This window comes from Rana temporaria, chromosome 5 (assembly GCF_905171775.1).
Source record: "Rana temporaria chromosome 5, aRanTem1.1, whole genome shotgun sequence".
NCBI lineage: Eukaryota > Metazoa > Chordata > Amphibia > Anura > Ranidae > Rana > Rana temporaria.
The window spans coordinates 329,668,048-329,692,375 of record NC_053493.1 but is presented as its reverse complement, the minus strand read 5'-3'; the positions used below and the strand labels follow the sequence as shown (position 1 = coordinate 329,692,375).

The 24,328-nt window shown below is 45.3% G+C and overlaps 1 protein-coding gene across 1 annotated transcript in view; it reads left to right on the top strand.

Annotated features, from left to right (window-relative positions):
- GGH (gamma-glutamyl hydrolase) overlaps nt 1–24,328 on the top strand; it is a 59,048-nt gene that overhangs the window by 5,646 nt on the left and 29,074 nt on the right. Inside the window, exons 2-3 of the mRNA XM_040354268.1 lie at nt 14,897–15,011; nt 18,948–18,998. Of these exons, the coding sequence (XP_040210202.1) occupies nt 14,897–15,011; nt 18,948–18,998 (166 nt within the window). The remainder of the gene's footprint in view (nt 1–14,896; nt 15,012–18,947; nt 18,999–24,328) is intronic.

The following is a 24,328-nucleotide window of genomic DNA, read 5'->3' as shown; positions in this document are numbered from 1 at the left end:
TCGCCTACTGGAAGGGGCTGCTGTAGGCGATCGCCTAGGACACGTCACAGGTCCTAGGCGATCTCCTGGCCAATTACACGGCGCCAAGCCGCGCCGCTCGCGCATGCGCAGTGCCGCTCGCGCATGCGCAGAGGGTGCCCGGCCGTGAAGCCGAAAGCTGTCACGGCCGGGTGCCCACACTGAGAATGAAGACGCCGGCCGGGGAGGGGGGGAGAGGGGGAGAGGAGCGGAGCCCCGGCCGGCGCGTCGCTGGAGCGCTGGAGCAGGTAAGTGTCTGTTTATTAAAAGCCAGCAGCTACACTTTTTGTTGCTGCTGACTTTTAATAAACATACAAATGACTGGAACTCCCCTTTAAGTTTTCACCAAAAAAATAAGTGTGGTGTGTGTGTGTATAGTACATCGGCACCACTGCCTTCCAACGCATACCAGTAATGTGGTGCCCACTGCTGGTGTGAATGAGCCCTTACGTTGGTACAGGTGGGGAAGGATACGACGCCGTACACCACCGCAAAAAGGCAGAATTGGCAGATCTCCTGAATCCTCTCTTTCCAGATCTAGAAGTCAAAATAAGATGGAGACGAGGGAAAATATAAAATGTGTGTAAACAATGTAAAATCTGTATTTGTCATATTCTCATGTATTTGGTTTAAATCCAAGAAATGGGAGGAGAACCTAACCTCCTATTACAACAAACTATTTCTAGACCTGTCGTCAGACATTTAAGATATTTTAGATATTTATTCTGACTAATACTCCAGGCGTGAACTGTTATTAGTGACGCTGTGTACTGAAGTTTTGCCTTAGTGACGTTGCTGTGAAGTATGACTCCTAGATGTAGTGCTGGTAATGACGGGTATACGGCTGTGCCTGATGCTGTACAGGTGTGCTGTGCCATGGAACCAACAGGGCTTTGGTCAGTTTTAAGCCTCATACACACCATCGGACTTCCATCGGACAAATCCGTGGATTTTTGTCCGAAGGGCGTTGGCGGTGAACTTGTTCTGCCTACAGATGGCAGAACTTTTTCAGCCAACATGCATAAAACTACATGGTTTTTCAGCTCTTTGGCGCCACCCTTTGGGCAACTTCTGCTAATGTTGTCTAATGGTTAGCATTGGTTTGGAGCATGCGTGTTTGTACTTTGTACACAAGTCCGTCGGACTAAAATCCACACGATTGGATAATCCGACGGAACACATTTGTTGGACAATTTGAGAGCATGAAGATCCAACATTTGTTGTCGGAAATTCCGACAACAATTGTCCTATGGAGCATACAGACTGTCGGATTATCCGACAAAACACGTCCTTCGGAATATCTGATCGTGGGTATGTGCCTTTAGCTGGGAGGACCCACTAAACCCTGGTTAGCATCGCATAATAGCACATTCTGTGACACTTGCCTGCAAATGAAGCCTGCGCCACCCCTGCTGCAGGCTGCATCCATCTTCGCATGTCTTCCTTCTAGGCCCATGGACTCCGGCTGTGTGACTGGCTGGATCTGCGTGGCATCAATCCCAGTCATGGTACTCGCTCTTAAAGAAGGGCACAGGCCTTCTGATCGTATGCGCCGATGACACCTCCCCGAGCGACGAGCTGCAGATTGTCAATCGGCAGCTCTCCTCTCTGCCCCCCCCCCCACCTTCACAGGGGCGCTGAGCTGTGGGGGGTGGGGAGCGGCCGTTTTAGGATCTCAGCGGCTCGCTTTAAGGCTTAGACAGGTATCAGTTCAGGCACCTGGCGGATCCAGACTTTATTGTCGGGACGACGTGGTGCCTGGACTGATTCCATTGACGTCAGAGAGTTGCACTCCTGTGATCCATAGAAGTTCAGCCAAAGGAGCTCAGGCTGGACTTCTCCTTTAAAGCGGGACTTCACTTAAAAGTGAGAGTTTCGCTAATAATCCCTTTGCTTCACCCCCTCAACATTTATGAAAGTGTTTATTTATTTTTTCTTGGAAGTAGGTACCTTTTTCTGACAGGTACTTGCATCCACTCACGCTTATTTGCTTAACACAAGTTTGCGCCCCCCCCCCCCCTCCAATTGGAAACTACAAGGCTGCAGGACCAATCAAAGTGCAGTGCAATCATGCGCAGCGGGGAGCCAGCTGTGAAAACGTGCATGGGGTCATAGCTGGCACCAACAGTCAAGATGGTGGCACCGTGGATCAGAAAGACTGTCAAAGAACCGGCCCTGATGAAAACGGCGGTGGACTGGTGAGTTTTCTTAGAAGTCAGTCAGTATTTGTAGCTGCTGACTGTAGTTCCTCTTTAAACATGTAGGTGAAAGGGTGTTTTTTTGTCTGCAGTAGATATCTATCTCTGTGACATTTCCCTGATCTTGTCTCTCATTCCATAGATGCATTGCACACCAACCAGCCTGGATACAATGCACACTGAGCAGTCTAGAATATAAACAAAGAAGTCAGTGCTACTACCCATACATCACATGAAAAGCTGAGCTCTCGGGTGCTCAATCCACAGTCGATGGCTGCGTAGAATAATGAGCGGTCTCTAGGTGGTCACAATGTGAAAAGTGCTGTAAGCTTTACCTTTCTTCAGTTCTAGACCACCAGAAGAGGGATTACATGCTATCAGTTAGACGCCTTTTCACACTGAGACGGGTTTTAGCGCTAGAAATAGCCTCTGAAAAGCGCTTGGAAACTACCTCCTATTCGCTGCAATAAATGCTTTCTCACTGGGGTGATGCGCTTGCGGGGCGTTAGAAAAAGTCCTGCAAGCAGCATCTTTTTGGGGCGGTTTGGGAGCGCTGTAAATAGTGCTCCCAAAACGCCACTTCCACTTGAAATGAAGCAAAACTGGTCGTACAATGCTCTGAATGGGCAAATATACGCAACTGTCCAAAGCTCCATAATCTGGAGCTGCGTAAAGAAAAAAAATCTGCCCTGTGTGTGTGTCTTGCACTATAGACATTGTACACATGTAAATATTTGTGCTGACATTTATATGTGTACAGCACAAACACTAAGGCTCCATGCACACTGAAGCTGATAAACTGCAGTTTATTGGCGTTTTTGGCTTTTTTTTTTTTAAAGCCCATAAACTGAACTCTATGTTAGCCTATGTGCCCATGTACACATGGGCGTTTTTTAGGCTCCATGCACACTAGGAGCAGAAAAAACGTCAACGTTTTTGGCTTGAATAACGTGGCATAAAAGACGCAAAAAGAAAGAATATTGCACAAAGTTTAGGCGAGTCTATGAGAGTTTAGGCGAGTCTATGAGAGTTTTAAGTTTATAGGCGTTTTTTGCACTACACTCCCCTCTCCAAAAGTTTTTACTCCCCACAACACACTTAAAACGGAAAATTGTATACTCACCTTTCTGTAATTTTCCTTTCCTGACGCATCTTCATGGCAGCACACACTGGGTTGTGACTCCGCCCCCACAACCTGACAGGATTGGTTAGCTATAAATTTGAAGGGGAGACGCCCCGCACCATTCTCTGTATATATCATCATAAAACAGCAGGGCGGGCATCTGTGTGCTGCCATGAAGATGCGTCAGGAAAGGAAAATTACGGAAAGGTGAGTATACAATTTTCCGTTTTCCTGACGCATTCATGGCAGCACACACTGGGAAATAACTCGCCAGTCGGGAGGGTGCAAGAAAACAGTAATATTTATTCTCTATAGCGCTGAGGAATTGGCTCTAAGAACAGATCTGCCAAAGTCGACGGTAGCCAGGAGAGCAGAATCCACTCTGTAGTGAGAAATGAAGATGTGTTGGGAAGACCAAGTTGCTGCTCTGCCTATGGTTTCCGGTGAAGTCCCGCAATATGCTGCCCAAGAAGTGGCCACTGCCCCTGTCGAATGAGCCCTAATGCCCTTTAGGAGTCGTAAGTTGCTGGATGGAATAGGTCTCCGCGATAGCCCTAACAACCAAGAGGTAATGGTACGGGAGGTAGCTGGCTGACCTCGTCTGCTCCCGTGTGGGATAATTAAGACAGAATCCGTCTTCCTGAGATGTAGCTGTGAAGTAACTGGAGATGGTAGGTTTGACATCCTAGGCATGGGACTCGCCCCTCTCATTAGTAAAAGACGGAAGGACGATGTCCTGGTTATAATGAAGGGAGGAAGTTACCCTTGGATAAAAATGGTCTGAGGGCTTCAGAACCACTCTGTCAGGGGAGAACACTAAATAGGGGTTCCGTAGCCATAAGTGCTTGTATCTCCGACGTCCTCTTAGCTGAGGTGATGGCAATACGGGAAGCCATCTTCAGAGCTAGGTTCCACGGTGAGACTAAGTTGAATGGAGAAAAGGGTGGATTGGACAGGGCCTCGAGTACTACACAGAGATCCCCTGTTGGAAAGGCTGGCCTCCTAGGTGGTCTGATCTTACGCAGGCCCTGAGGAACAGAGTGACCGGATGATGAAGAGCCCATCTAGTACCCGTCATGGCTGAAAGGGCGGATACTTGCACCTTCAGGGTACCCGGGCCCTTGTTAAGCCCTGACTGAAGAAATTCAAGAATTTGAGATGGGATTCCAATCTCTTTGCTGCGACGACACGAACCTCTCCCAGATCCTAGTATAGGTGACATCAGTGGAGCTCCTTAGAGCTTGTAATAAGGTTGATATTACCTCCTGAGAGTATCCTAGTTCCCCTAACCTAGCCCTCTCAACTTCCAAGCTGGCAAATGCAGGTTCTCTGGGCTGGATGGAAGAATTGCCTCTGATGTATGAGATCCCAGGTTACTGGAAGATGTATTGGAGGCCGCGTACCTAGTTGTAGCAGGGTCGTAAACCATGGCCTCCTCGGTCGGAACGGTATTAGTACAATAACCGTGGCTGAGGACCTCCGAAGTCGGGACAGGAATCTTGTAATCCGAGAAGTTGGAAGAAAAATGTACCCCAGCTCGAAGCTCCATGGAAGAACTAGGCAGTTTGTCCCTTCAGCTGATGGAAAGTGGGCTCTGGACAGGAACCTCTGACACTTGGAGTTCTTTGGCGTGGCCGCTAGGTCAACTTCTGGTATTCCACAAGTTTTCGTAAGAATGGAGAATACCTGTTGGTTCAGGGACCATTCGTTGTTTGAAAGTGACTCTCGGCTTAGGTAGTTGGCCAACGAATTCTGTGTTGCCGGGACGTATACTGCCCATAGATCTAACAGGTGCACTTGTGCCCTTTCCAATATGGGCAAACTTCCTCTTGAAGCGTGCGACTCCTGATGCCCCCCTGTATCTGGATACATGACACCGCTACTTGTTGTCCATCCCGATCAGGACACTCTTCCCCTCTGAAAGGCTGCTCTGAGCTCTAAAATATTTGACACTATGCCCTGAGCCCGAAAGTGCCACTGTCCTTGGGCTACTTGGTCTAGATAGTGTGGACCCCATCCCCCCTGGCTGGCGTCCGATGTTACTACTTCTGGACTTGGGGGAACTATTGGAATGGACTCCCTGAGGTTGGACGGGTGTGTCCACCACCATACTAATTGCTTTACCCAGTTCGGGATGTGAATGGTTTGGAGTATTGACGTTCCATTCCACTGCCTGAGAAAGGAGTTCTGTAAGACTTGCATGTGTCACAGGGGCCACTGTATCAAAGGTATGGATGCTGACATGGACCCCCGGGTACTGAGGCAGGCTCTGACAGTAGACGTCTGGATGATAGCAGATTCTGTACCTTCTGGAGTAAGGGCTTCAGCCTCTCTTGAGGGAGTTGCACCCGGTACAACCTGGTATATTATTCTGCCCCTAGGAACACCCTGACTTGCTGAATGCTCTGGGTGCTGAGGCGATGCCGAATGGGGGGCACCAAAATTGGAAATGAGATTGATAGATTGAGAACCGAAGGGACCTCTGGAAGGCGGGATGATCGGGACGTGAAGGTAAACGTCCGAAAAATCGAGGAGATAGCATCCAGTCTCCCACGTCCACTGTCAACAAAATGGACTGAAGGCTTTTCCAATTTGAGGGCCTCTATTTTGATCGTCTGTTGAACCTTTTTAGGTCCAGGACTGGACGTAGATCCCCTGTTTTCTTTTTGTACCAGAAATAAAGGGGAATAAAACCCCCTCCCTTTCTGGTGCGGAGGTACTTGGTAGGCTGGAATGTGTTCCCTGGCAATGTGCCCATGAATTTCCAATTGTGACCGGTCTTGATAGAGGATAGTGTCCATGAATCTGTTATACGAGTTGCCCATATCCGAGCGAATCTCTTGAGTCTGGTGCCCACCTGAGCTGGGTGGGCAGACGGACCCTCAAAAAGGACTTTGTGCCAAATACACTTGAGCCGCCATATGGAGTTTTGCACCAGTTGATTTTGATGCTGCCTCAGCCATAAGGCTCTTCCCAGTCATGAAGTCGCCCCCTCAGGAGCCGTAAGCCAACTTAATTTCCCTGCAGGGAGGAGAATATCTTCCCCTGGTCGGCTCCTTCTAGAATGGAATTCTCAACGTTAGCAGCCCATGCAGCGATAGTTTTAGCTACTGCCGCCGTGGTGATAGCCGGCCTACTAGCGTCTCCTGTCGTGGAGCAGGCTTTCTTCAGTTCTATATTGATTTCACGATCAAGAACGTCCCGGAAGGTAACTACGTCTTCAATCAGTAGAGAAACGTCTCTAGCGAGTCGCATTAAAGATGAATCGACCGTAGTTGCATTGATCAAAGAATTGATCCTAGACTCCCACAAGGGGTACAATCTACAAACTTGTTGCTCATACTGGGCCGCTTATGCGATCTCCCCCACTCATCCTTTATGAGGTTTTCCAGCTCTTTGATGAAGGGAAATGATTCAGGACCCCCTTTTCAGCACCAGTAAATATTTCTGAACCTTCAGAGGTTCTGCCATAACCCCTTCCCACCCGATCGCTTCCTCGACTGAATGGGCAAATGGTTCAACTAAAAGAAGAGACAGTCCGACGCCTGCTCACACTCCTCAGGGAGGGATAGCAGGGAGACAGCCCGGAAAGGTGGGAAAAAAGAGAGAAGGGAAAACATTACCATATGTCCCCCCCCAACATTTCTATTTATTAAATATAATAATTTTATATACATATATCTATCCTTATTTTATTTTTTGGATTATATTAATTGTTTAATTATGGATATACTTTCTCCTATAATATGTTATAAATTAATATATAAATGTATTATATCTTCTATCCTATTTGTTCCTATTTTTTTTTTGTAATCAATTGGCCCAGGCTGAACTGGGATGTGCCTGCACACACCTGGTGCAATCTTCACTCTGAGTAGAGCAGAGCAGCAGGACTGCAGCCAGAACTACAGAGCGATAGGACTGTTTTTTTTTTTTGTTTTTTTTTTAAACGGCGCCGCCATTTGGAAGAGGGCAGAGGAGACCGGCGGCATCATCGCTGAGCTGCGTGCATGCGCAGAGCGCTGAGGGGTACGCGGTGGTGACCCCGAGAGTATGGGGTGTCAGAGGAACCACAGGGCTCAGCAGAGCTGAGAAAAAAACAACAGGCAGGCAAAGGTACAAAACGGACTAACCTTAGGTGGCAAATGTAATGATACAAATACCTTTGTGGAAGCACACACTGCACTGGAAGGAAAGACAGAGCGAAAGTGGGGGCCACTGCGAGATTTGAAGCTTCTTTAAAGCTTGCTACAGATGCCAGTATAATTCCAGAGCCCCTGAGACCACCAGAACGGGGTTCCCACCATAAAACTTCCAAACAGGAGAGGCTGAACCTGCTGGGGCGATCTGCGGTAAGAGGCATGCTTCTTGCTTGTTCGTCCAATCTGTCAGGTGAGGATAAAAAAAGAGAATGGTGCGGGGCGTCTCCCCTTCAAATTTATAGCTAACCAATCCTGTCAGGTTGTGGGGGCGGAGTCACAACCCAGTGTGTGCTGCCATGAATGCGTCAGGAAAACAACTTTGGCACTTGACGTTCAGAGGAGATAGGAGGAGTTTAGGAGAGACTGACGTTTTTACAGCTCCTAAACTCCTCCAGGAAATGCGATAGAGAAGGTTTTTTTTTCTTGCCTCTGAACGTCCCTGACAGAAAACACCTGTAGCAGTCAATAATGTGCAAAGACACATATAGCACAATAGAAGTGCTTCTAAACGTCAAACGCCTGTAGAATCAACGTTTTTTAAGTCCAGTGTGCATGGAGCCTAAGTGTTAATGAGCTTTGGAGTTTATTGGCTTTTTTCTGAACGCCCAAAATTTGTGTTCAAAGTGCAGTTTTTTTGCGGGAAAAAACGCTCAAAAACGATCAAACGCCGATGCCAACGTTTTTTAATCCATTGAAGGCTCAAAGCTACTGGCGTTTTTTTTTTTTATAGCTTTTATCAGCTTCAGTGTGCACTGGAGGCACTTCACATCCTGCATTGCCTACATTCTAACAAGGTGCAGACAGCAATACAAACGTGTAGGCAGAAGGTAAAGGGTTATACTCTACAAATATCCAAAATATTAATAATAACTTTTTTACTTGCTTTGTTCGTTATTAGTTTTACACCTTTAACATATTTACACATTTCACGCTGAAACTATAAAGATTTGTTTTATTAAACATTGTATGCATTAAAAAAATGGTATTGACCTAATTCCAGTTCCTTGGAAGTGAAGTATACATGTCACAGGGCTCAGGTCCAGCTACGCATCGACAAAATCCGACAACATCGCTGCATAGAGAGGGGGTTCAGGTAAGTTCTAGGGGGGCTGCTGCACACAGAATGCTCTTTATCCTAGTGCATAGATTGCATTAAGATAAAAAACCTTCTGCCTTTACAATCACTTTAAGAATGCCCCCCCGCATGACTGCTAAAGAACGCATCTTGCCTGCGGGTCAGGAACATGCACAAAATGAACATGAACAAAAAACTAATTCGCACATGCTGCATTTTTTAACGTCGTTTTAAACTATGACGTTTTTTGGGTTGTAAAAAATGATCACGTGTGGGCTAAAACGACGAAAAAAACCTGCGCATGTTTAGAAGCAAGTTATGAGACGGGAGCACTCGTTCTGGTAAAACTACCGTTCGTAATGGAGTAAGCACAATAATCACGCTGTAACAGGCAAAAAAGCGCAAATTGTCTTTTACCAACACGGAATGAGCTAAGCAGCCCCAAGGCAAATGGAACTTCCCCTTTACGTGTTGTACGTCACCACGCTTTGCTAGATTTTTTTTTTAAAACGATGGTGTGTAGGCAACGTCGTTTTAATGATGAAGTTGGAAAAACGTTGTTTTTTAGACATGCTGAAAAACAACCTTTTCTTTCATGCTGAAAAATGATCGTGTGTACGCGGCATGAGACTTTAATGATGGTCGTATACCAGCCTTCCCAACTCACTCTGGCTTAGATGTGACAAAACTTGTTTTATTCACAGATTCAGCTGTGAATATGCTTAATGAGTTAAGGTGGTCTTTATCATTTGATGGTGTTCCTGTTCTTGGGGCGTAAAGGAAATAGCATGATGACCCCCATAGTCCTAGTACTGCAATTCTAATGCCGCGTACACACCATCACTTTATGTGATGAAAAAAAAACGAAGTTTTTAAAAACGTCAATTAAAATGACCGTGTGTGGTGGAAAACGTAGTTTTATGTCTTGTGAAAAACGACAAAAAAAAAAATTGAAGCATGCTTCAATTTTTTGGGTCGTTTTTCAAAACGTAATTTTTTGTGTCATAAAAAATGACCGTGTGTAGGCTAAAACGACGTTTTTAAACCGGCGCATGCTCAGAAGCAAGTTAGGACGTGAGTTTGAATGGAACAGAGTGCCGTTGTACGTGCTCAACGTAACTGCGCTTTTCATCACATAAAACGTAATTTTTCTATCAAAAAAAACGACCGTCTGTACGCGGCATAAGACTGGCCTTTCTGTCAGTTGGCATTTCTATGGGAATCTGGGCACGTGTTGTATAAATGCCAATTGTTGGTAAAAATAGGTCCGACAGTGTGTGCTTTCATGGATGTGTATGACAAAAATCTGCAGATAATCGGATCAGAATCGCAGACAACTCTCCTGATTTGCTGCCACTGGCGTTGTGAGGTATGATGTGATCATGATGGAGCTCTATCTGCCTTCATGGAAATGATTATGAGCCACTCTGAGAGGATAAATGACAATGAACGTTTGAGATATTTTATCAAAAAAGGTCCCTTTTGTGTTTTCTAAACCTGCAAGTCGTCTTCTCTGACTCCCAATACTTTGGTAATTAAATTATTGAGATTAGACAAGAAGTTTGCTGAAGTAATTACGTTATAGGTCAGCAGGGACGTGTTTGTTTTTCCATGGTTTACACGCCTTAGTACAACTTTCTTCTAAGCTGTTGGAAAAAACATTGTTTGCGAAAGGCTGATGTAATCATGAATCATGTAATGTTATATGTCCTGCTTCAGATATATATTCTAGTGCAAGGCTGAGAATGTAGTGAATTTGCGTAAAAAGGGCATCCGATTCTCAAAGGTGCAATATGAGAGGCTCTGGTATGTTTTTATAGTGAACAGCGGAAGCTGTTCTAGATGTTCCTGATCAGGGATGGGAGCTTGAATGTTCCACAGTGCAGTGCCTTGGGTGGGACAGAACCTTCAATCCAGTGCCCGAGCTTTGCTAGGTGGTCAAGATCGGGTTAAGACAGATATGCCCAGAGCAGTTGCTGCCATTCAGAGACAAAGGCTGTGTGTGCAGATAGAAGTGTTCCTGAGAAGGGGGTTGCAGGGGGTCCCGGGTTTCTGAGAAGGGGGCTGGAGGGGGTCCTGGGTTTCTGAGAAGGGGGCTGCAGGGGGTCCTGGGTTTCTGAGAAGGGGGCTGCAGGGGGTCCTGGGTTTCTGAGAAGGGGGCTGCAGGGGGTCTTGGGTTCCTGAGAAGGGGGCTGCAAGGGGTCCTGGGTTCCTGAGAAGGGGGCTGCAAGGGGTCCTGGGTTCCTGAGAAGGGGGCTGCAGGGGGTCTTGGGTTCCTGAGAAGGGGGCTGCAGGGGGTCCTGGGTTCCTGAGAAGGGGGTCCTGGGTTCCTGAGCAGGGGGTCCTGTGTTCCTGAGAAGGGGGCTGCAGGGGGTCCTGTGTTCCTGAGAAGGGGGCTGAAAGGAGTCCTGTGTTCCCAAGAAGTGGGAGAGCTGGGGGTGCTTGGAGAAATCTATTCAGTGGGGCCTGAGCAGTATGGTACTACAAGCACAGACTGAGCGAGCCTGAGGAGCCCAAGGTTGGGGAGACCGGAGCAAGCAGTGATGTTGCTGACTGAATAGCCAGCTGGCCTTGGATTTTTTTTTTTTATACGGTTTTGTATGAAGCTGAGACCCCTGCGTGGGCAACCCATTAGTGTTTCACTTTTGCTCTGCGTTTCCCTTGTTAATAAAAGTGGACTACTAGGCCCTTAAACAAAGTTTGGACTGACGTTCAAAAACATCTACTGCAGGAGCTAAACATCATACATACACACACATTTTATATATATATATATATATATATATATATATATATATATATATATATATATATATATATATATATATATATATATATATATATATATATATATATATATATATACACATCTCTATCTATCAGTGCTGTGAAAAAGTATTTAACCCCTTCCAGATTTCATTTTTTTATTTTATTTTTTTGCATATTTCTCACACTTAAATGATTCAGATCATCAAACAAATTTTAAAATTAAACAAAGATAACCCGAGTAAATCCAAGATGCAGTTTTTAAATTATTTTATTTATTACGGGAAAAAAGCTGTTTGAACCTGCCTGACCCTTTGTGAAAAAATAATTGCCCCCCTTTGCCTAATCTTGAATGAACTGTGATTAATCACAATTTTTTGGAAAGCTGAGTTAAATGTTACTTGCCACACCCTGGCCTGATTACTGTCAGACCTGTTGGATCAAGAAATCGCATTAATGGAAGCTGTCTGAAGAAGTGAAGTACACTAACAGATCACAAAAAGACACACATCATGCCACAATCTTAAAAAACAAAAACAAATTAAGAGCAGATTAGAAACAAAGTAATGTACATGTATCCGTCTAGGATAGAGCATGACGATGACTCATCCAGAGGTCATAAAAGAACCCAGAACAACATCTAAAACACAACACAACATCTGCAGGCCTCACTTGCCTCAGGTAAGACCTGTGTTCATGATTCAACAATGAGAAAGAGACTGGGCAAAAATGGCATCCATGGGAGAGTTCCAAAGCCACTACCAAAAAACATCTTGATTATTCCCAAGACTTTTAGGCAAATATTCTGTGGACTAATGAGCCAAAAGTTAAACTTTTTGGAAGGTATGCGTCCCGTTACATCTGGCATAAAACTAATACAGCATTTCATAACAAAAACATCATACCAACAGTCAGACATGGTGGTGGTAGTGTGATGGTCTGAGGCCGCTTTGCAGCTTTAGGACCTGGATGACTTACCATAATTGATGGAACCATGAATTCTGAGCTCTATCGGAAAATCCTAAAGGAGAATGTCCAGCCATCACTTTGCGACCTCAAACTCAAGTGCACTTGGGTTATGCAGCAGGACAATGATCCAAAACACAACAGCAAGTCCACCTCCAAATGGTTCAAACACAGCAAAATGTAGGTTCTGGAGGGACCTAGTCAAAGCCCGGACTTAAATCCAATTGAAATGCTGTATCATGACCTTACACAGGCCGTAATGTGGGAAAACCCTCCAATGTGGCTGAATTAAAACAATTCTGCAAAGAAGAGTGGGACAAAATTGCTCCACAGCAATGTGAAAGACTCATTGCCAGTTATCGCAAACGCTTGATTGCAGTTTCCACCAAGGGTGGCATAACCAGTTATTAGGTTTAGGGGCAATTACGTTTTCACATAAAGCCAGGCAGGTTTGGACAGCCTTTTTAATAAATCAAACCATCATTTAAAAATTGCATTTTGTAATTACTTGGGTTATCTTTGTGTAATAATAATCTTTTTGGATGATCTGAGTCATTTAAGTGTGACAAATATGCAAAAAAAAACAGAAAGGGGGCAAATACTTTTTTTTTTCACAGCATTGTATATATTTTACACACTCTTTCACGGCCGGACCCTGCCCCCTGATTTTCACCTCAGGTGGCGAGAATTGTTTTGCTATTACATTTTTTGTTTACCCTTTATAGTGCAAAGCCTATAAAATTAAAAGATAGTGCTGCTGATTTTGTATGCCCCATGATAGCTGCTCTGCTCAAATGTTTACTAAAACAATATTTTCAGTAAAAATGCACTAAAATGCACTAAAATCCTGTCGTGATAACTGGGTTTCTAATGTGTATGCATGCAATGCAATGGGCACATGAAGTGGGCCTTACTGTTTCCTCTATTTTAGCACTCTACTAAAAGGGGCGTTCAGTAAAACTAGGCTGCTAGATCAGTTCCACGGAGCTGGCAAAGAGAAATGGGGGACTGCAAAAGCAGCCATTGCTTGTACAACTGGGATCTAGTGTGGACAGGTGCTAGAGCTGCACGATTCTGGATAAAATGAGAATCCTAATTTTTTTTTTTTTTGCTTAGAATAAAGATCACAATTCTCGGAGTAACATCTTTCACATTATACAAAATTATATAAAAAAAATATATATTTTGAGAATAGTAGGGATATTCCGCTCTCGCAGAAGGTTGCCTTTTTGGTGGCTATCACTTATGCATGCAGGGTGTCGAAGCTGGCGGCCTTGTCCTGTAGGTCTTCCTATTTGAGTGGTGTCTGATTATTTTTTGAATGAGGACATTGTCTTGCCTTCCCTATGCCCACTTCCCAAGGAGCTTGCGTTGCACGCCTTAGATGTGGTCCAGGTGAATCTATTGCCGACAGAGTGCTTTTACAAATTGGGTTCCCTTTATTTGATAACTAATGGGCCAAAGAAGGGTATAGTGGCCTCCTCTGCCACCATTCCTTGGAGGATTCGGCAGACAGTAGTTTAGGCTTATACCATTAAGGCTTAGGTTTCCTCCCTTTTGCTGTTGCGCCGTATTCCACTTGGGTACTTGGTGCCTCTTGGGCCTTTTGGTATCAGATGTCTGTCTCAAGCTTGTAAGGTGGCTACCCGGTCGTCTGTGCATACCTTTACTAATATTTACAGGATAAGAGTTCTTGCGTCTTCCCAAGCGGTTGTTTTGAGATCTGTTTCCTTTTTGGAGAGTATTTTTTTGCTTGGGCTCATGTTTGAGCTCCTGTTAGCCTGTTTTGGCTCCTGTTTTCCCACCCTATTTTTGACACTCCTTGAGGACGTACCTGTGGTCGAGAATAGTCGGCTTTGCCCATCAATAAATGAAAGTGTAAACAGGATTTATGTTACTCACCGTAAAAATTCCATTTCTCTGAGTTCATTGATGAACACCATACCCGACCCTCTTGATTGTGTTTGTACAGTTATGTTACTAATTGGTTTGCCTGTAGCAGAGAGGGGGTTTATACCAGCCAGGACTGACCATAACATGGTGCCTAATTTATTTTCTGTCTAGAGTCCCACTCTTGTAGGTGGCACTATAAACCCTGTTTTTGAGAATAGTCAGCCGTGTCCGTTAATTAACTCGGAGAAAGGGATTTTACAGTGAGTAACAAATTCCCCTTATCTTTGCCCACATATGTTTGGTTACTGGAGGTTTTATTTAGCATGCTCTAAGTTGAGGAGACTGCAGTGTGCAAGGCATCCAAGTTGGTGTACACACAGGCTCTATTCACAAAGCTTTAACATGGGAATAAGTATCTTTTATTTTGGTCATGTGACTAATTTTCAAATTCGGTTGGACTGTAACTTTTATGAAAATAAGTATTTTATCCTCGTGTGTTATCTTTGTGAGCTAAGCCTTATGTGCGGCACCAACAATTGTTCAGCACACGGTCACCCTGGCATGATGAATACATGAAAATTAAAAATGATGTGCATGGATGGTTTCTCTTTTTAAAACGCCCTTTTCTCACATTGCTTTCTTTTTTCCATTGCAGGAGTAGTGGCGCAGGAGATCCACTTTGAAAACCTGATGTCACATGGGAGGTCATACATCGCTGCTTCTTACATAAAGACTCTAGAATCCGCTGGAGCCAGAGTCCTTCCTATAAGGTGATGACTAATGGTGAATAAACCCCTTTAAACATGTGGCTTTTAATAGGTCCCTGTAGGTGAAATTTAGGATACCAGAGGTGCCTCTTGCTTTTCGCACACCTGAAACCCAGGGTGCTGTGTTATAAAAATGGTGACTTTATCTACACATTGTATGAAATGTTGGTACTTGGCTCCATCCCTTACCACTTGTAAAGTCTACACATTTGTCGCTGATGGGTCGCTTCCAATGCTTGATGGCTATGCTGCCGTCTTGCCTACACTGAATACCCAAGTCGGCCCGGCCCAGTTCTCTTTTCCAGACTATATAGAGCACCTTTTTTTCTAATTTTCATAACATTAGGAGGGTGTTCTTTAGTGCAGCAGGGAGAACGCATGCCAACTTTTAAAGGCATTGTCAGCTCACTACGAGAAGTAAGACACTCACTAGATTTTTTTTTTTTTGTGCTTTTATCACCCTGTATCCTGATCGCTGGCCCCAATTTCCATTGGATGGTTGGCTTACAGAGTCATATGGAGCCCCACTAGAACCACACTTATGTGCTGCCACTGCCTACACTGGACATGCCTAAAGCGGAGTTCCACCCACAATTTAACTTTTTAAATATAAATACCCCTGTAATACACAAGCTTAATGTAGTCTAGTTAAGTTAGTCTGTAAACTAAGGTCCGTTTTGTTAGGTTGTTAGAGCATTTAGTTAGTTTATAATCTAGAAATAGACCGCGGCCATCTTAAGTGTGGGCATCATGAAGCCAGACTGTATGACTTCCTGGATTTCAGCCTTGCAGATCTCGCACATGCTCAGTGCTGCACAAGCGATGTAATAGGTTTCAGTCAGGTTTCCATAGCAACGGGAGTGTCAGAGGAAGTTGCCGCCCCTTCTCTATGCAAATAGGCTATTTGCAAGGACTACTGGGATACATGATGCCTATCCCAGAAACCCTTGCGAATAGCCTTGTGACTTAATAGCCTAGGCTAATAAGGAGGAGGAAGTAATGAAGGACTACAAAATAAAGGTATTTACAAGCAACAAAATAAATAAAGATTGTCCATTCTGAACACTATGAGATTAGGGCATGCAGCACAGACAAACATAAAAAAATGGGTGGAACTCCACTTTAAGCAGTCAGAAAAATAGAAAACAATGTCATGATGTATGGTGACATTAGGATTGATGAGATACGTAGTCCAGAGGAATCTAATCAGAGACTTAAGTTTATATTCAGAGTGCACTGTTCCCAGCTTGATGCTTGGGATATCCACATGGAGAAAGCCGGAGGCTGTGAATTAAAAAGTGAATAAATTGAGTGTTAAGTGGCATTGTTCATAAATATTGTCCCATAATTATGTCAAGAGGGATATATATCTAAGCTTCTGTTCTCACATAGTGCTGTGACTTGTGTTTTTAAGCACACTGAATGCATGTCACCACTAGGACACATGGAAAACAATTGTTTTCTAAGTGTCTTATTCTCTGCTTATTCGTGAGCTGTGATAAAATGCAGACATTTTGCTCAATCATGTACAGTGACATGAATGAAGTGTGCACTTCAAATAAAGTTGGTACAAAACAAAAGGAGCCATGTAATGAGCTGAAACTTCACCGCTTCCTACCTAGTCACTAACTACCCACTTTGATTTAGTGTGCTGCAACCAGGGGTCAAGTCCTGGGGAAAAAAGTGTGGGAACTCCCACCCAAGATCCACTCCCCCACCAAAAAAAAAAAAAAAAAAAGATATACGCTCATATGCATAATTACTAAACCGCATTTTTTTTCTAAATCCCACGATAACTCGCGGCAGACCTCCGCAATGTCTCCTGGGAACAATGACAAAAGCTCCCAGGAGACATTGCGGCATCGAGGAAGTGACGGAATACCGGCACACTACCTGATGAATCCATATACAGGAAGCGACCAGTAACATAAAGGATTACTAAGGTTCGCCTGCCCCTGACAGTGACTCGAGCTGGGCATCGCCACTTGATGAAGGATTGGCTCGGGGGCGGTTCAGCTGCTCTAGTCCTGCAAAGGGAACTGAGTTCCTGCTGTGAAAAAAGTGCAGGAACTCCATTCCCACGCGTTCCCGCAGGACTTGAGCCCTGGCTGCAACTGTCCAGGGCAGGGTGACCTGGCCCTTAAAGCTGAGGCTTTTAGTACTATTTTTGGCAAAACGTGGGAAATGTGCATAGTGTACATAGATGAATTTTTTTTTTTTTTTTTATGTCCACACATGCTCTTTCTTCAATTTTATTTTTAACATTTTTTAAGCAAGTAGAAACTGTAGGGCTGCATTTTTTTTTTTTTGGTACCAGTTTAAGTGAGTTTAGCAGCATTTGGTGTTTGGGAGTTTGTTTCATTGGCTAGAATTTTTATTTATTCTAGCCATTGAAACCAATGCTGAAGTCCTAAATGTTTAGTGTTTAGACGAGTATATGCGCGCTTGGCGTGTTTAATGCCGAAAAGATCCTCTCCTGAACGCAATTCTTCTGCGTTCAGGATAGGCGCTTTGCCTTTAAACTCTGCTGCTCCTAAACTTTGGTAAAAGCCTAAGGCCCCATACATTTTCTGCAGATTTTTGTCTTCAGATTTACCAAAACCATGTAGTGCAAGGGATTACCTGATTGCATACAGATTTAAACTCTTAAGGTTTGACCTCATATTATGTTTTTGGTAACTCTGAAGACAAAAATCTGCATACAATCTAATAGTGTGTATGGGGCCTATGTGTGCATGGACACAGGCTTTTATTGAGTTACGTTGGATCAGGAGCAGCAGTGTGCATGAGGCCTAAAGAGCCCTAAAGTTCCTCCTGCTTCCTGGTAATATTTATCTGATTGTTTAGTCCTGATCATATTACACATAGTCTAGTTCTATAAACCACTATATACTGCCTGTTGATCTCTTATGTAATTTGATCATATTGCATAGAATTTCAAAAACATCTCGGTAATGTATCTTAATTGTGATATACACCTATCAGCCATAACATCATGATCACCCGCCTAATATTGAGTAGGTTCACCTTTTGGTCCCCAAAACGGTCCTGACCCATCACGTTATGGACGCCACTAGACCTCTGAAGGTATGCTGTGGTATCTGACAGCAAGCGGTCAGTATCAGATCTTTTACGTCCTGTAAGCTGCGAGGTGGGACCTCCATGGATTGGACTTTGTTTTTCCAGCACATCCTGCAGATGCTTGATTGGAATGAGATTTGGAGGTCAGCTCAACACCTTAAAATCGTGTTCCACAAACCATTTTTGAACTATTTTTGCCATGTGGCAGGGTGCATTATCCAGCTAAAGGGACCTCTGCCATCAGGGAATACAGTTTTTCCATGACGGGTTGCACCTGGTCGAAGTAATGCCCACATTTATGGCAGGACCAAGGTTACTCAGCAGAACATTGCCCAAAGCATCACACTAGATCTTCTCCCTTGCCTTCTTCCCGTACTGTATCCTGGTGCCATCTCTCCCCCAGGTAAGAAACACACTAGGCCATCCCCATGTTGTAAAAGAAACTGTGATCTTCCAGACCAGGCCACCTTCTTCTATTGCTCCATGATCCAGTTCTGATGCTCATGTGCCCATTGTAGGCACTTTAGGCTTTGGACACGGTTCAGCATGGGCACCCTGACCTGTCTGTGGCTACATAGCCTGATACACAACAAACTGCAATGCCGATGTTTCTGCTTTCAACAAACTAACTTCATGGACAACATGTTTACTTGCTGCCTTATATATCCCACTGATTTTGAGATGCCATTGTAACAAGATACTCAATGTTCTTAACTTTACCTGTCAGTGATCTTAATGTTATGGCTAATTTGGGTTAATGCATGCCTTAACACACATCATCCTTCAGTCTAGGCACATATTTCAAATCGGCAAATACCTGTTGTATGTCTGATATTAACAAATATATTTGCTTTCTAGAATCAATTTGCCTAAAGAAGAATATGTGAAGATCTTCAATGCAATAAATGGGTATGTCTTCAGCTACTTTCGCTTAAGGAAGCACTCTATACTCGGCTCTGTTTCCAATGAATCTATCCATATAACATAATCACTACAGTGTAGTTTTATAAATCCACCAACCCTTCCTAGAGAGAAAACGACTCTCTATTGCTATAGCAGTGGTTTAGTTATGCAAGATCTAAAACTAAAAGAACCTGTTTGTGTTTCTCCTTTTGTAAATGTATCACTGATGATGAGCAGGTCCAAATCAAGGATCAACCACTGCAGACAGCTCTGGGGATGGCTTGTAGAATACATCTTGCTGCCTTCACCTGACTACTTAAAGAGGAAGTAAACCCTGATGGGTTTTACCTTCTCTTTATTCCCCTGCAAAGTAAAAGCACAATGGGCTAGTATGCGTTGAATACTAGTCCATTATGTTGCACTTAACTGCAAAGAAGAAAAGCTCCGTCGTTCACGTATTTGTGTACGTTTAAAGGTCTCCACATCCCTTGTAAATATAGGAAAGAACAAAATAACCCCCAAAGGGTGGGACTTTCTAAGTGACCATAAACAAAGTAACAATTGTATAAAAAGTTGTACATTTTATTGATTATATCAGTATCAGTATAAGTATACCAATTGTATCAAAAATATGTACATCATGAATACAAATCATTCAAATACGTAATTGAACAGGAAACACAAGACTGCTTAGAGTCACACCCAACAGCTGTTTCGGAAATTCTCCCTTCTTCAGGGGATTTATAGACAATAAGATCAAAGATATCTAAAAGATAAATACACAATTTACAATACAAAAGTTTCCTGTTCAATTACGTACAGTAGGTGTTTGTGATATTGTGTTTTTAGCACGACAGCATCGCGCTGATTCTCGGCGACATGGTGCCGAGATCTCGCCGACATCTCGCACTCACTGGAATAGTGACAGCACATCCCAGCAAGCGCGTCATAGAAGCGACGGGAGATCCGACTTGGATTCCCGCCAATTCTACACGTGTGCGGCGTTTGTTATGAATCCTGAGGGGGAAGTCCCCGCCGGATTTTAAATAAAATTCATGGGTTCCCCCCTCAGGAGCATACCGGGCCCTTAGGTCTGTTATGGGTTGTAAGGAGAGCCCCCCCTACGCCGAAAAAAACGGCGTAGGGGGTCCCCCTACAATCCATACCAGACCCGTATCCAAAGCACGCTACCCGGCCAGCCAGGAAGGGAGTGGGGACGAGCGAGCGCCCCCCCCCCTCCTGAGCCGTACCAGGCTGCATGCCCTCAACATGGGGGGGGTTGGGTGCTCTGGGGCAGGGGGGCGCACTGCGGCCCCCCCCACCTCAGAGCACCCTGTCCCCATGTTGATGAGGACAGGGCCCCTTCCCGACAACCCTGGCCGTTGGTTGTCGGGGTATGCGGGCGGGAGGCTTATCGGAATCTGGGAGCCCCCTTTAATAAGGGGGCCCCCAGATACCGGCCCCCCACCCTAAGTGAATGAGTATGGGGTACATCGTACCCCTACCCATTCACCTGCAAGAAAAGTGGTAAAAACACAAATAAACCACACAGGGTATTAAAATATTTTATTAGTCTGTTCCGGAGGCCTCCCCTGTCTTCTTTATTAGCTCTTTTACCAGGGGAAGCTTCTTCTTTGACGTCTTCGGGTGGGTGGGGGCCGCCGTCTGGTTCTCTTCCACCGCCGGGGGGGGTCGCTTTTAAAAAAGCCCCCACCCCCCGGCGGGTTTCCTCCGGCGTCTTCGGCGGGGGGGCTTCTTCTTCCGCTATCCCGACGGGTCTTCTCCGCTATCCGGGGGGTCTTCTCAACTCTCCGGGGGTCTCCTTCTATGTTCGCCGCTCTCCGCTGTTGACTCGGCGCACCCCGGTTCTTCGTCTCGCTGTCCGGTGTCTTCTTCCGTGCTGTACGTCTTCTTCTCCTTCCGTGCTGTGAGTTCTTCTTCCGTGCTGTGACGTCATGTTCTTCACTTCTCTTCTTCTCCCGATGTTGACACGCCGGCTCTTCTCGCTGAAATGACTGATGCGCGCCTTGCATCGGACCTATATAGGCCTCACAGTCCCATCATGCTCTGTACCTACCCATGTGATACCTACCCACGTGGGTAGGTATCACATGGGTAGGTACAGAGCATGATGGGACTGTGAGGCCTATATAGGTCCGATGCAAGGCGCGCATCAGTCATTTCAGCGAGAAGAGCCGGCGTGTCAACATCGGGAGAAGAAGAGAAGTGAAGAACATGACGTCACAGCACGGAAGAAGAACTCACAGCACGGAAGGAGAAGAAGACGTACAGCACGGAAGAAGACACCGGACAGCGAGACGAAGAACCGGGGTGCGCCGAGTCAACAGCGGAGAGCGGCGAACATAGAAGGAGACCCCCGGAGAGTTGAGAAGACCCCCCGGATAGCGGAGAAGACCCGTCGGGATAGCGGAAGAAGAAGCCCCCCCGCCGAAGACGCCGGAGGAAACCTGCCGGGGGGTGGGGGCTTTTTTAAAAGCGACCCCCCCCCCCGGCGGTGGAAGAGAACCAGACGGCGGCCCCCACCCACCCAAAGACGTCAAAGAAGAAGCTTCCCCTGGTAAAAGAGCTAATAAAGAAGACGGGAGGCCTCCGGAGCAGACTAATAAAATATTTTAATACCCTGTGTGGTTTATTTGTGTTTTTACCACTTTTCTTGCAGGTGAATGGGTAGGGGTACGATGTACCCCATACTCATTCACTTAGGGTGGGGGGCCGGTATCTGGGGGCCCCCTTATTAAAGGGGGCTCCCAGATTCCGATAAGCCTCCCGCCCGCATACCCCGACAACCAACGGCCAGGGTTGTCGGGAAGGGGCCCTGTCCTCATCAACATGGGGACAGGGTGCTCTGAGGTGGGGGGGGGGGGGGCGCAGTGCGCCCCCCTGCCCCAGAGCACCCAACCCCCCCATGTTGAGGGCATGCAGCCTGGTAGGCTCAGGAGGGGGGGGGGCGCTCGCTCGTCCCCACTCCCTTCCTGGCTGGCCGGGTAGCGTGCTTTGGATACGGGTCTGGTATGGATTGTAGGGGGACCCCCTACGCCGTTTTTTTCGGCGTAGGGGGGGCTCTCCTTACAACCCATAACAGACCTAAGGGCCCGGTATGCTCCTGAGGGGGGAACCCATGCCGAATTTTTATTTAAAATCCGGCGGGGACTTCCCCCTCAGGATTCATAACAAACGCCGCACACGTGTAGAATTGGCGGGAATCCAAGTCGGATCTCCCGTCGCTTCTATGGCGGCTCTGTCTCCATCGCGGCAAGCCAGCTCGGCGCTGGCTCCCGCGATGGGGCTCGTAGGTGCTCAATCTCGCCGAGAAAGAGAGCGAGATTGACACAAAATCGGGTTCACCTACTGTATTTGAATGATTTATATTCATGATGTACATATTTTTGATACACTTGGTATACTATGTGTAATCAATAAAATATGCTACTTTTTATACAATTGTTACTTCGTTTATGGTCACTTATAAAGTCCCACCGTTTGGGGGTTATTATGTTCTCTTCACTTAACTGCAAATGAAGCCCGTGATGTCCCCGCTGGTGGCCGCGTCCATCTTAACCCCTCTTCCTCCTGGGGCCGTGGACTCCGACTCTGTGAGTGGCTGGAGTCCCGTGACATCAGTCGTGCGCAGGAGCTGACTGTCACGGCACAGGCCCTATAGAAACTGCACGATCATGCCCTTTCTTTGGTGCGTATGCGCCGATGACAACGGCGCAAGCGTATATGGTAAATATCTCCTAAACCATGCAGGTTTAGGAGATATTTACAGTACCTACAGGTAAGCCGTATTCTAGGTTTACCTGTAGGTAAAAGTGGCGTGTAATGCCGCGTACACACAATCATTTTTCGGGTTGTAAAAAACGAACTCTAGAAGGCTCTAGAAAAAAAAATACGTTTTTTTTTCAACTTGAGCATTAAAACGGTCTTGCCTGCACACGATCATGAAAAAAAAAATGCTCTAGCAAAGCGTGGTGACGTACAACTGCACTATAAAGGGGAAGTTCCATTCGGATGACGCCACCCTTTGGGCTGTTTTAGCTGATTCCGTGTTAGTAAAAGACAATTCAAGCTTTTCTGTCTGTTACAGCGTGATGAATGTGCTTACTCCATTACGAACGGTAGTTTTACCAGAACGAGTGCTCCCGTCTCATAACTTGCTTCTGAGCATGCGTGGGTTTTTTCACGTCGTTAAAGCCCACACACGACCATTTTTTTACAACTCGAAAAACGACAATGTTAAAAACGTAGTGAACAAATAGAGCATGTTCGAAATATTTATTTTTTTTTGGTCGTTTTTTAGAACCCGAAAAATGCTCTGAAGCCCACACATGATCGTTTTTAATGACATTAAAAAAAAACATCAGGGTTTACAACCACTTTGTTACCTTGTGGATTGTTAAGTGTAGTGTTAATAGCTCTGAGGAAATGTTTTCAGGGTGAAACAATCCCTTTTTGGTTTTTGATTTTAGAAATTTAAAAAATGCTTAATGTTAAGATGTATAGAAAAAGTAGTAATGTATTTTATTTTTGGACAGGTGAGGGAACTGTTATTCCTGTTAGGAAAATGGTTTTTCTCACATCCTGTCCTGGTTGACCACTTTCACTGTGCCATGAAGTAAAGGAATCTCCCAGTAGGAATGGAGATGGCAGTATATATACCTGAAACAAAACAAATGTTCTTTCTCATCTGTTGAGGGACATAGAAAGTTTTCGCCATCAGGTTATAGTGCCTCCTGTAGGAGAATTGGACACAAAATAAATTGATGCATTCCTCAGCTGTTTGCCAGCTCCTAGGACAGTGGTCTCCAAACTACGGCTAAACTGTGGCCCTTTGCTTGCCATTATCCAGCACTCTTTTTCCCACTGACACCAACAATGGGACACTATTTCTCCCACTGATATGAGGCACTAATCCTCCAATTGATGCCAACGGTGGCACCCTATTCCTCTCAATAATACCAGTGACGGGGCATTTGTTATATCCACTGACATCAGGCCATTTTCTACTCCCACTAGACAAAGTCCAGCCCCCCTAAAGTCTGAAGGAAAGTAAATTGACCCTTTTTGTTTTGAAAGATTAGAGACCCCTGTCCAAAGGCTGGACCTCAATCATGACTGTGAGTGGCTGGACCTCAGTCATGACTGTTGTTTAAAACATTGCTAGAGCTATTCTGTACAATTTGCAGCCATCTGTCCCAGTATGGCTTTAAAAGAGGCGCATCTGAATTCTGCTTAACTGGACGTGGCAGGGACTGTACGAAACAGTCACACAAGACTTTATGGCCCAATTCACCCAACGCCTGGCGTTTTAGTAT